Here is a 12,259-nt window from a genome sequence, read left to right as displayed (position 1 = left end):
CTGGAGTTGGGGATGGTGCTACGCGCAAGTGGAAACAATGTTAGGTGATAACTCTTGAATTTCTTAGTCCAGTAATAGTCATTTCATTTTTCCATTTATTATCCTTGAGGCAATACATAGCATGGAACAGTTAAGCTATGTCAAATTTCAGAGGAATGTGATGAACTGCCAACCAGAGCTATCAGAATCAGGTTTATTATCACTGACATATGTTGTGAAATGTGTTGTTTTGTGGCAGCAATACAGTGCAAGACATAAAGACATAAAAATTACTATAGGTTACAAAAATAAATAAATAGTACAAAAGAGGAATAATGAGGTAGTGTTCATGGGTTCATGGACCATTCAGAAATCTGATGGCAGAGGGGAAGAAGCTGTTCCTGAAACGTTGAGTGTGGATCTTCAGGCTCTTGTACCTCCTCCTTGATGGTAGGAATGTGAAGAGGAAATGTCCCAGATGGTGAGGGTCCTTAATGATGGATGCCACCTTCCTGAGACACCACCTCCTGAAGATGTCCTCGATGGTGGGGAGGGTTGTACCCGTGATGGAGCTGGCTGAGTACAACCCTCTGCAGCCTCTTCTGATTCTGCACATTGGAGCCCCATATTAGGTGGTGATGCAACCAGTCAGAATGCTCTCCACTGTACATCTATAGAAATTTGCAAGAGTCTTTGGTGACATACCAAACCTCCTCAAACTCCTAATGAAATAGAGCCGCTGGCGTGCCTTCTTCATGAATGCATCAATATGTTGGGCCCACAATAGATCCTCTGAGATGTTGACATCCAGAAACTTGAAGCTGCTCACCCTTTCCACCACTGACTCCTCAATGGAGACTGGTATGTGTTCTCCTGACATCACCTTCCTGAAGGCCACAATCAATTCCTTAGTCTTGCTGACGTTGAGTGTGAGGTTGTTGTTGCGACACCACTCAACCAGCCGATCTATCTCACTCTTGTAGGCCTCATCACTACCTGAGATTCTGCAACAACAGTGGTGTCATCGGCATATTTATAGATGGCATTTGAGCTGTGCCTAGCTACACAGTCATGAGTGTAGAGAGAGTAGAGCAGTGGGCTAAGCATGCATCCTTGAGGTGTATCTGCATTGACAGTCAGTGAGAAGAAGATGTTGTTACTGATTCGCACTGACTCTGATCTCCTGATAAGGAAGTCAAGGATCCAGTTGCAGAGGGAAGTACACAGGCCTAGGTTTTGAAGCTTGTAGATTAGTACTGAGGGGATGATGGTGTTGAACACTGAGCTGTAATCGATAAACAGCAGCCTGATGTACGTTTAGCCAGAAATCATGGGCTGGAAAGCTTCTCATAACATGTATGGTCTATTTCGTTGAGGTGCATGAGCCAAACAGCAACACTTCCAATCACTTTGAATGGTTAGTGGGATGATATAGTCTTGTTTACAGCTAAAGAAAACCTATCTGCAAGGAATGAGCCAGCCACCACTACTTTTGCTCCAGAGCGGTGGGCAGATATGGTCTACTATCCTACAAACTGGGCAGGGCTTTATTAGTTCTTCAATGTTCTGATCAATCCCCAGCCAATGCACTTAGCCTCTGGCTACCAGTTTCAAGTGGAGAATTCCCATGTGCTAAACATGTATATCCCAAGGTATGCACACCTGCAGTAACTTGTGTGTCTCCACAATATGGCTCCACTTCAAACTACCTTATTCTCACTAAGGGCTCATGCTACCTTCTCCAGAAAGTCTGATCTCCCCACTCACTCCTATCTCCAATTTGCCTTCCTTTGACAAGGCATATAAATAGGGTTTAAAATGGGCGGCGCAGACTTGTTGGGCCGGAAGGGCCTGTTACCACGCTGTAAATAAAATTTTAAAAATTAAAATTAATTGTGCACCAGCCTCAGATGTTTCTGCAGGGTGGCCCTGGCAATCTCTTCACTTGTCTCCAGAAAATGAAAAGTGCCTTGTTCCAAATTACTTGTTGCCTCTTCATAAGGCAGACTTGACAGCCCAAACACTGTAGCATTCTACTTTAACATGCAGTATTCAATGGAATAGTCCAGCAATGACAAGAGGACAGCTCATCATTTCAGTCACACCATAGTGAGAATGACCGACCTTGATCCAAAGCTCACCACCAGTAGTTTATGCTTTGTAACCAGAGTGATGGGCCTGCCAACCAGAAACTTCTAAAATCAAGTAGCACCAATAAAGGTCAGAACCTCTTTTACAGTCTATGCATAATTCTATTTACTGGAGGTGAGACTACAGGAAGCTTATGGTCTGATCCAATACTTGGGTACAGGCTGCACCCACCTTTCAGCTAGAGTCATGATATCACTTTCCTAATGGTTTCCTCAAGTTAAAATGGACCAGGAAGGATTCACTGATTAGTTTTTCTCAACAGAGTTTGTATTCCCTCCCACTCCCCCCCCCCCCCCCCCCCCACCCCCCGTTGCTCTTCATCACAGAATCAGAGCTTCCCTTTGTGTCATAATTTGTGAAGGGGACTTAATACGGATGCCAACCTCAGCAAAAACTTTGACCAGTACTGAAGCCAACCTTGGTCAGATCTCAGATGGAGTACTGCATGTAGTTCTGGTCACTAAGATATTGGAAGGATATGATTGCACAGGAGAGGGTGCAGAGGATATTCACCTGGATGTTGTCTGGGATGGAGAAGTTCTGTTATGAAAAGAAACTGTTCTCCCTGGAACAGAGGAGGTTAAGAGGGGACATAATTAAGGTATACAAAATTATGAAGGGTTTAAATAGGGTAGATTGCAGAAAACCTTTCCCCATATCAGAGGTAAATAAAACTAGACATAGGTTTAGGGTAAGTGGGAAGAGATTTAGAGGGGATAGAAGGTGGACATTCTTCACCCAGAGAGTGGTAAGTACCTGAGAGAATGGTTGAACCTGGGTCACTGACAGCATTTAAATGATTAGATGAATACTTGAATCACTTAGACAAACAGCGCTATGGACCAAGTGCTGGGCGATGGGATTAATATGGAAAGGTGCCCACTGGTTCATGTGGACAAGTTGGACCAAATGACCTGTTTCTATGCCGTACGATTCTATGAAGCATTCTGAAGAAGTAGTGAAACTCAGTAACATTAGCTGGCCCTCTCACATCCAACACAGTCACCATCTTTTCCTAGCCAGGTCTTTGCCTATTCTTGTCAAGTCCCAGATGAGAACTTGGCATAAACATATGACCTCTTGTGCATATGTTGTCAGCTCTGACTCCTTAATTCCACATTCAATTGCACATAAACATGGGAGAGATCCAACTGCTAATATATCCAAAACCTACCAATTCACCAAGCAAATCTTGGAAGTTGGGCAGCAAATACGTTTTAAATCAAACATTTTTTTCAGTACCTATCTGTAGTCCTCATATAATCATGCATTTTTATTTGCCTTGGTGAACACAGAATGGGGTGTCCTTTCATTGTGTCAGGCATTCATCAAAACCCAATCCAATCTGATTTATCTAGTTTCACCCTCAGCTATGGCTTAATGGCATAAAGGCATAGAGAAGCTGTTTTGACCAAAATGGGCTTGGATCCCACATGAATGCAAATGTGGGTTGTACACACAACAATGCCATTTTTCAGTCAGTGAAAAGGTGGTCATACTGCACCAAAAATTACTCCAGATCCATAGGTGGCATCACAACACTATGAATCGTCTTCATTGGATAACAAATTATTGCACCAAAGTGTTGTTGGCCCACATCCACAGCAGTGAATATACTGTAAATTCCTGGGGCTCATTGATTTGCTTACAGCATCCCAGTCCATGGAGTTCTCCTCATGTCCATTTGAGTGTACCAGTCTTTCCCACCTTTTGGCCCTCATGACCCAAGGATTTCCTGCTTACATTGTTTCCTATAACCACAAGCATACCTACCACATCCATTTCCTTCTACCATCACTGCTCAACCTAGAGAACCCTATTCTACTTTTACTCCACACTGAATCACTGCCCTGCTATTCCTTCAAGCAACAACATTCCAAACTCAATGTCAGTGTAGTGTTTGTAGCTCTGTAGTGCAAGGGAAAGAGAGAGGTAGTTATAAAAATATCATCCTTTATTGAAGGCTGCAATTCTCAACTAATTGGTAATTGGTTTATTATTGTCACATGTACCAAGATACAGTGAAAAGCTTTGTTTTGCATGCCAGCCAGACAGATCATTTCCAAACATAAGTACATCAAGGTAATACAAAAGGTAATGCAGAATAAAGTGTCACAATTACAGAGAAAGTGCAGTGCAGGTAGACAAATAGGTGCAAGGGCCATAACAAGGTAGATTGAGATCAAGAGTTCATCTTTTTCATACAAGAGGTTCATTCAAGAGTCTTATAACAGTGGGATAGAAGTTGCCCTTGAGCCTGGTGGTACAGTATGTGTTTTCAAGCTTTTGTATCTTCTGCCTGATGGAAGGGGGAGGAGAGAGAATGACGAGGGTGGGAGGGGTCTTTAACTATGTTGGCTGCTTTCCCAAGGCAGCAGGAAGTATAAGCAGAGTCAATGGAGGGAAGGCTGATTTTTGTGATAGACTGGGCTTGTCCGATGAACGAAGCCGGTATAACAATGTATCAAAATCATTGCATGTAGTTTTCTCAGTAGTTCAAGGTACCCCTTGCATGATGTACATTACATTTTCCAGGTATCTTTAAACTTAATTTATACTTCCTGGTTTAGACTCCTTGTGGCTCAGTAAAGAGTCTTCACTCTGATTACTTACACAGTTAGGATTCCAGCTTTCCCACTGAAGAAGGCTGAATCAAATATTTGAAAAAACTAGCCTTTGCTCAAAATTTCAGAAAAACTCTGGGTTTACTAAGGATCATTTACCAAGTCCTTACTGCTAATGTTCTGATGCCAAATTTAGTAACCCTTTAAATTCTGAAATGCATTTCACTTATAACACAATTGCCATGTTATTTAATTCAAAAGTCTTAGTAGTAATTTGGGTTATTTTCACACAAACATAAATATGCATATAAAAGAAACATAAATATATATGGGCTTTGCACTGATATAAAAATTACAGAATGTGACATAGTTTACCTTACTTCAGACGATTCACTCTTTTCAGCCAAAATCTCTTCCTTTTTTGGTTCATTTCCAGATGATTCTGAATAAACCTGGTCTGCCATCTTTACACCATCTTTTAAGTCTTCAGATGAAAATTTGTCATCTCTCGAGGAGAGCTGAAATGCAGTGGTCTCACTTTCTGCATTGCTTAGATCGTCTGTGAATACTGTCTTATTGGTATGATTTGTGTGTTTTGTTTCTGATGATATTTGACATATTACATAGTGCTCACTCTTAGATTCTTCAGATTTTTCTCTAAATGTCTCATCATTTAGAGGTCTTGCTGCTTTTAGTTCTTTAACAGAATTCTCTGAACCAGATATGCTCATTTCTGTCCTACTAGAACTTTCATCCGATGAGGCATCTAGATCATTTGCATCCATTTCTCCTTTGCCTTGTTGAGTTTCAGTTCTTTTTTCATCTAAATGTCCTTCCCCTACATCCTGACCATGGTTTGTCGCAAAATGGGCATCTGAGGTATTGTATGCAGAAAGGGTTTCAGTGGAAAATTTCTCAACTTCACTAGTTCCATTTCCAGTGTGCACTTGTTCAACTGAATCTGAAGGAAATGTTGAAAGCACATCTTCTTGCAAGTCTGTCTTTGCAGTCACTGGAGTTACATCTTCGATCTCCAAGCTTTTGTTCTCCTGCATACCCACGGCTTTTTCACAGGGTCTCTCTTTCCCAGATAAAGTTATGTAGTCTATTTCTCCTGCACTGAAGTCCTTGTTTGAAGCTAGTCCAATGTCTTTGCTATGCAATTCATTTGGATTTACATTGGTATGATGTGTAGGCAAATATTCAACTTCTGCCGAACTGCTACTAATCTCAGTTGGGGATGCTGGTGAACTGACTGAAGAAACCAAAAAGCTGTACTGATTATCAAACCTTTGCTTCAAGACTGGATCATTTCCTCTGTTGCAGAACTCTGTCAAACACTCTGCAATTTCCACTCTTGATTCACTTCCTTTTATCCTATCTGTTGCAGCAATGCTCTCTGAAACAGAGAGATGAGAAATCCCTTCAGCATCAATTATACCACCATCCTCAGGACTGAGATCTTCCCAAATATCTGATTTGTGGGTACTGGATGATAAGCTAGATGATGTCACATTGCTGTTACTACTATCTGTAACCCATGCACTTTCCACATTATGTGGTAAACATTCAGTTTCTAAATTTCTTTGGTTTGATATCTCAGTGATAGAGAGTGCTGAAGTACCATCTGCTGGTGGAAATATGTTAGTGTCTTTAACATCTTCAGTTGTATTTTTCAATGAATCTGCCTGCCCTACAGATTCACAAACGCTAGTTGATGAAATTATTTCTAGATTTTCATGGGCAAATGCTGCATTCTCTTTAAACATGTCTAACTTAGTGTTGCTATTGCAAGGTTGGATTTCAGAATGACTTAGCAGAGGATCTTTGTTACTAAGTACAGTTTTCTCTCCATGGACAACCTCATCGTTTACAGTTTTAGAAGTAGTGCTGCTTACAGATGAAATTGTATCACATAAATTAGAGTCCACCATTACTGCTAGAGAAACATCTTTCAGTGGTTCCATATGCAAAAGATTTTCTTCTGATACAGAGAAGTACTCCATCACTCCTGAATTATGTAAAGCTACTTCCTGACTGTCCAAGTCAGAAGTTAAATAGTCCTCAACAGATCTGGATTTTGAAAAAAAGGGTTCAACTTCTTTTTCCTTGTCATTTGTACTGGGCAAATTATTGACTAGATCTAAAGTTGATGGATTTTCCTTTGAAACACCTCGTCCTTCTTGAAATAAAGTTCTATTGTCCAGAGTTATAGATTCAGTTTTATTTTTTGTCAAGTAGTAAGCATTATTTTCAGAACCAGAGGTTTGGAACTGCTCATTTTCTGTCCATGAGCAAGGCAGTGCACTGGCCACACAGACAGAAACCTCTTCCACTGGATTCCAGGCATTAGGACTTTCTAGATTTTCTTGGTTCACCACATTGTTTCTATGACTTGTATATTCATTATCTTCCAAATCATAATAACTTACCACCCCTCTGTATTTATCTTGTAAGCTCTGATGTTTCGTAATTGATTCAGACCTTTGTTCTCCCAAATGAATCCAAGCATCAGGATCCATAGGAATCTTTGCACCTTGCAAAGATTCAATATTAACATTATTTAAAACTTTCAAATCTTTACTTTCATCTGATCTTTGTTCTACTGCGTTAAAATATTGTCCTGACTCAGTGCATACATTAGCAGATGTTGATTCCTCTACATTATCTAATTGTTCTAATTGAACCTTTGAATCTGCAGCTATCAAAGGTATATGGCTTGCCTGCTGTATTAATACATCATGCACATTTTGATATGAAAAAAGACAATTTTGCTCAGGTAACTCACTTGAAGAATGATCACCTGAGATGGATAGGCTAGATGGTTGTCTGGATGGGTCCATTATATCAGGCAATTTGGTCACAAGTTCTTCATTTTTTTCTTCAGAATCAATCCATGCATCTGAACCACCAGAATCTTGTTTCTCTACTTCGACAGATTCACTCCATCTATCCGGACTGTTTGAAGCTGAGTAGCTGGATTCTAGTTCATAGTCATTTAAAATATCAGGATTTACAGAAGCTGAACCAGGAAACAACTCACTGGAATTATCCCATAGATCAGGTTTTGCTGAAGAAGCCTGGCATGTATTTTGGCAATAATTATTCACAATATCAGGAATGTTTCCACCTGCTTCAATTAGCTCCTGTTCAGATCCACTGTAAGCATCACTCCCAGCAGAAAGCAGTTCAGGAAATTCACAACCAGGGTCCATCCAAGTGTCATGAATTTCATTGAGCGGTTGATTATGCTCATCTTCTACAAGTTTGTTAGAATCCATGTCTTTTGGTTGCTCTTGTTCAACTGTATTCAAAATGTCAAGATTTGTATATGGCTGAATAAATTCATAACCAGAATCTTTATAGAGTTCAGAATTCTTCCTCGTTTGCAGGTTTCCTTCTTCTAATGGCTGATTTTTGGCATCAATGGCTGCCAGATGGGCTTGCAGCATTTCAGAGCTTGACAGCTGGCTGTCCTGATCAATGTCACAATGTATATCACAAAGTTCGAACACTGGTTGTTCTGCTTTGTGTGCAGATTCTTTCCATTTTTCTTCTAGGTCAGAAAAAGAAAAGTCCTCACCAGATTTGCTCTGAAAATCTGAAATTTTCCCATTCAGTTCTATAACCCCTTGTTGGAATTGATTCCAAGTATCAGGACTTGCAAAGGTTTGTTCATTATCTGATTTCACCAATTCCAGTCCAACAGAACTGAATAAATCATTATTTTCATAGCCTGGCAACCTGTCTTCCATTTTATAATCTTGGCACAAGTTAGAGTAATCTGCTTTCAGTTGACTGATTTCCTGTCGTTGATTGAGTATACCTTGGCTTGTATATGTTGATTCACATTGAGGTGGTTCCAAAATATTGCATGGATGATGCACTCGTGTAGAAAGCTCTCTAATCTCTTGTATGTTTGTATTTTCTATACATGGATTTTCAGTTGCAGCGTATCTAATTTGCTGATCTGAAGTTTTCATTTTATCTAGAAATTCTACACTTTCCTGACTAACCCTCTGATTATGTTCACCACTTTCCTTCAGACTATCAGAAGATGAATGGCAGCTTTGTTCAAATTCATTCCATATATCAGAATTATATGGTGAAGTTAATTTCCATTCCTCTGTATTTGGTACCCCTACAGTTTCAAATATTGCTTGACCGTGACTATTGATAACTTGATGTGCTTCTTGCATGTGCTCAGTTCCTTGGACATTGGTATTAAACACTGGGAGAGGGGATTCACTGTTTAGTTTCATACCTGCATGGTTAATGCTGTCTATATGACTACTCCAAAGATTTGGATTTGCCACTGGTGACTGCTTGGGACCATCTTGAGAAATATTCCATGCTTCAATGTTCTTTTCCAATGGTAGACTTTCATCTGGATTTTCAGAGATGAATTGTCTTTTCTCCTTCTCAGAATCAGTATTTATGTCATGTCTATGTGGAGTTATTTGGCAGTTTTGATCATTTTCTGCAACACATATTTTTTCACTTTCAGAACTCGAGTTCCAAGTTTCCTGATCAAATATTGTCCATGTATTTAATATTTCATCAGTTGGTTGGGCAATTTCATCTTTTGATTCAACCTCTGTTGATAAATTTACAGCAATAGGAAAATGAACGTGGTGTACAGGATCACATAATATTGTTGGCATTTGTGATGAAAGAGGTATATTCTGTGTGGGCACCATGCTGAAATCCAGATTTTCAGTGTCTGTATGTTGGATTTTCTCTTCAGAATCCATTGGTACCTCTGGGGACATTTCAACAGGCCTAATAACTTCTTGTGTAGGTTTATCCCAAATAAATGTATCTTCTACAGCTGACATAGTCTGTTTCTGTTCAGTGTCTATATCCTGGTCATCTACATAATGTTGTTTATTCTCTTGTCTTGGTAAATCAGTAATGAGTATGGATCTGTCTGCTAATAATGTTTTGTTTCCAAATTTGTAGTGTGGATCAAAGTTATTGAAGCCAGGCACGTTAGTTTCTTTCAACTGACTCTTATCTAACTTATCACATACCCCTGGTTCAGCAGAAGAAGATAGGAAAATGGATTGACCAGTGGTATTCCATATATCATCAACATTTTTCACATTAGATTGCTTACACTGGATATCAATTTCATTCCTATCATCACCATGTGCAAAGTCAGATTGACTGAATTCTTGTTCAAAGTCTGCCCAAAGATCAGAAGATTGTTTATGCACACTCAATGATTTTTGACTTCTGTCCCAGGCAGCATCTGGGCTTGCCATAGACATCTTCAAACCTCCTTCAAATTCATTCTGTTGTCCAATACACTTTGAATCTGACTGATCAGAATCAACTGTAACAATTCCATTCATTTTCTCTATTACATCTTCTGCAAAAATATTATGCGGACCTTCATCTAGAGGTGATCCTTCCACAAGACTGTTCATTGGTGTTGGAGGAACCTTCTCATCTAAAATTTCCACTTCAATCATATCATTGGAAAGGCTTTGCGATGTTAAAGTAGTACCCACCACGTGTTGCAACATTTGACCTTTTTCTGGTTCATCTCTAGCATTTTCTTGTCTGCAAGCATGAATATCCTCTGTCTTTACCAGTTCAGTTATCTTACTAACTTCCTTTGATATATCTGTAGTAAAGTCTGGTGAATTATTACTTAATGGGGCTGTTTTCACAAAGTAACCTTTTGGAGGAGTAGAATCTAGATTTGGCAATTTAGTCATCATGAACTCTTCATTATCTCCTGAAAAATTAGCTTGGGTGTTATCACAGTGTGTTGGATCAAGAACAGACAGATCAAAATTATTATTCAAATTAACAACTGATGATACATTTTTTTCCAATAATTCACCTTCAGGCAGTGAACTGAATAAGTCATACCCATGTGCAGTGTTGGATGGTGGTACAACTGCTTCTCGTATTGGGCTTTCATCACTGAGAAAAACTGAACTTTCTTTTGAAGAACGATTGCTTCTGATGGTAGCTAGTCCACTGTCTGGACTCATAAGATCCAAATTGCCATCACCATGGGCTTGTAAGGAAGAGTTCATATTTTGAGAATTTTCCAATAGATTGTCACCCATATATTCAGTGTTTTGAGAATCTACGTCAGGACCAGATAAATCCAGAACCCCAGATGATCCTTCTGAGACTGGAGCACTGCCATTAACAGCTTCAGTGGAGGAAGTTCTCCTGTTCAATGCCATTCCTTGCTGTCTCCTATGGATACAGTCTTTTATAATTGGAAGAATTTGCTTGCATGAGTCAGAAGAACTTCCTTGTTGATATGCTCTGATTTCCTGGAACCCATATTCTATGGGCTCCAGTTGGAGGCATGGATTCTGACATTCTTCTAATGTGTTACACATCTGTCAACAATGAGAATATTAGTCAGTACTTTCAGCTTAGTGAGCATTATTTATATAAACACTCAAAACTACAACTAAATGACTCATTTGTTAAACACTTAGCGGAAAAAGGTTACTACAGGACTTCAAGAATTTATTGCCTTTGGTTATTTTACCTATTATACAAATTCATTGCACAAATCAGATAAAGAAAAGTAAAAACCTTGATGCATTTCCTGCAATCTTGTCTGCTTAAAAGAGGCATCTGGGATTTATAGTCAAGGGGCCAGACAATCTGAGTGAAGCAAATAGCTCTGTAAGCATTTAGGTTTCAGAGCCTTGTACAGAACTAAAGAACATGTTAATGAAAGCTTACTACTTTACATGAGGCTGTCTTCATCCCAATGTTGTGGCACTTCCTGAAAAAGACCACACTGAAACCGTACCTTTTTTCAACTTGACTCCCCACAGGATGCTGGGCCATTATCTCGCAATCACTAGGTTGGAAATCTGGATGGGACTGGTGGAATATCACCATGGAAGGTCACAAGGACAGCTGAGAAATGTGAATAGCATACTGCAGGGACACCCAAACCATGACCCATGGACCAAATTTGGCCCGAAGCAACTCTTGAATTGACCAGTTGAAGAACTTCCAATATTCCACCACACACTGGGACTGAGGTGTCATGAAAGGCAGAATAACTTGTTCATCTGCCATCTCTCTGCATTGCACAGATCACCATGGAAGCAAGTTGGAAAGAAGAACTGAATTACAAGAGGTTTAAGGATCACTTGGAGCGGAAAAGCAAGCAGAGAACTGGGTAAAGTGAAGAAAAAGAAAGAAATGGCTTGTGTGGGGTAAGTTATGTCTCATGAATTTGAATTAGTTTTGTTTGAAGAGGTGACCAAGAAGGTTGAGCAGAGCAGGGCAATAGACTTGTCTACATGGACTTTAGTAAGGCTTTTGACAAGATCCCACATGGTAGGCTGGCCTGGAAGCTGAACTAGCCAATTGGATACAAAATTGGCTTGGTAGAAGAAGTCACACGGTGGTCGTGGAGGATTGCTTTTCAGATTTGAGGCCTGTGACCAGTGGTGTGCTGCAGGGATCGGCGCTAGGTCCCCTGTTACTTCTCGTATATATTAGCAAATCAGATGAGAATGTAGGTGGCATGATTAGTAAGTTTGCGGATGACACCAAAATTGGTGGCA

At 39.9% G+C, this 12,259-nt stretch overlaps 2 protein-coding genes across 7 annotated transcripts in view; both read right to left on the bottom strand.

Annotated features, from left to right (window-relative positions):
* The window catches only part of LOC127572312 (protein prune homolog 2-like), a 79,621-nt gene extending 73,516 nt beyond the window's left edge, over window positions 1–6,105 (bottom strand). For 3 of the 6 annotated variants that reach the window (XM_052019397.1, XM_052019398.1, XM_052019399.1), the window contains exon 1: window positions 5,070–6,105. In XM_052019397.1, the coding sequence (XP_051875357.1) occupies window positions 5,070–5,749 (680 nt within the window). In that variant the 5' untranslated portion in view covers window positions 5,750–6,105. The remainder of the gene's footprint in view (window positions 1–5,069) is intronic. The other 3 variants (XM_052019396.1, XM_052019402.1, XM_052019401.1) reach the window with 3 other exon arrangements.
* LOC127572914 (protein prune homolog 2-like) overlaps window positions 5,763–12,259 on the bottom strand; it is a 184,690-nt gene continuing 178,193 nt past the window's right edge. The window contains exons 8-9 of the mRNA XM_052020642.1: window positions 5,951–11,065; window positions 5,763–5,849 (exon numbers count right to left, since the gene is read on the bottom strand). Of these exons, the coding sequence (XP_051876602.1) occupies window positions 5,763–5,849; window positions 5,951–11,065 (5,202 nt within the window). The remainder of the gene's footprint in view (window positions 5,850–5,950; window positions 11,066–12,259) is intronic.

The sequence above is a fragment of the Pristis pectinata genome, chromosome 7 (assembly GCF_009764475.1).
Source record: "Pristis pectinata isolate sPriPec2 chromosome 7, sPriPec2.1.pri, whole genome shotgun sequence".
NCBI lineage: Eukaryota > Metazoa > Chordata > Chondrichthyes > Rhinopristiformes > Pristidae > Pristis > Pristis pectinata.
The sequence above is the reverse complement of the archived record's forward strand: the minus strand, read 5'-3'. Positions and strand labels throughout refer to the sequence as shown.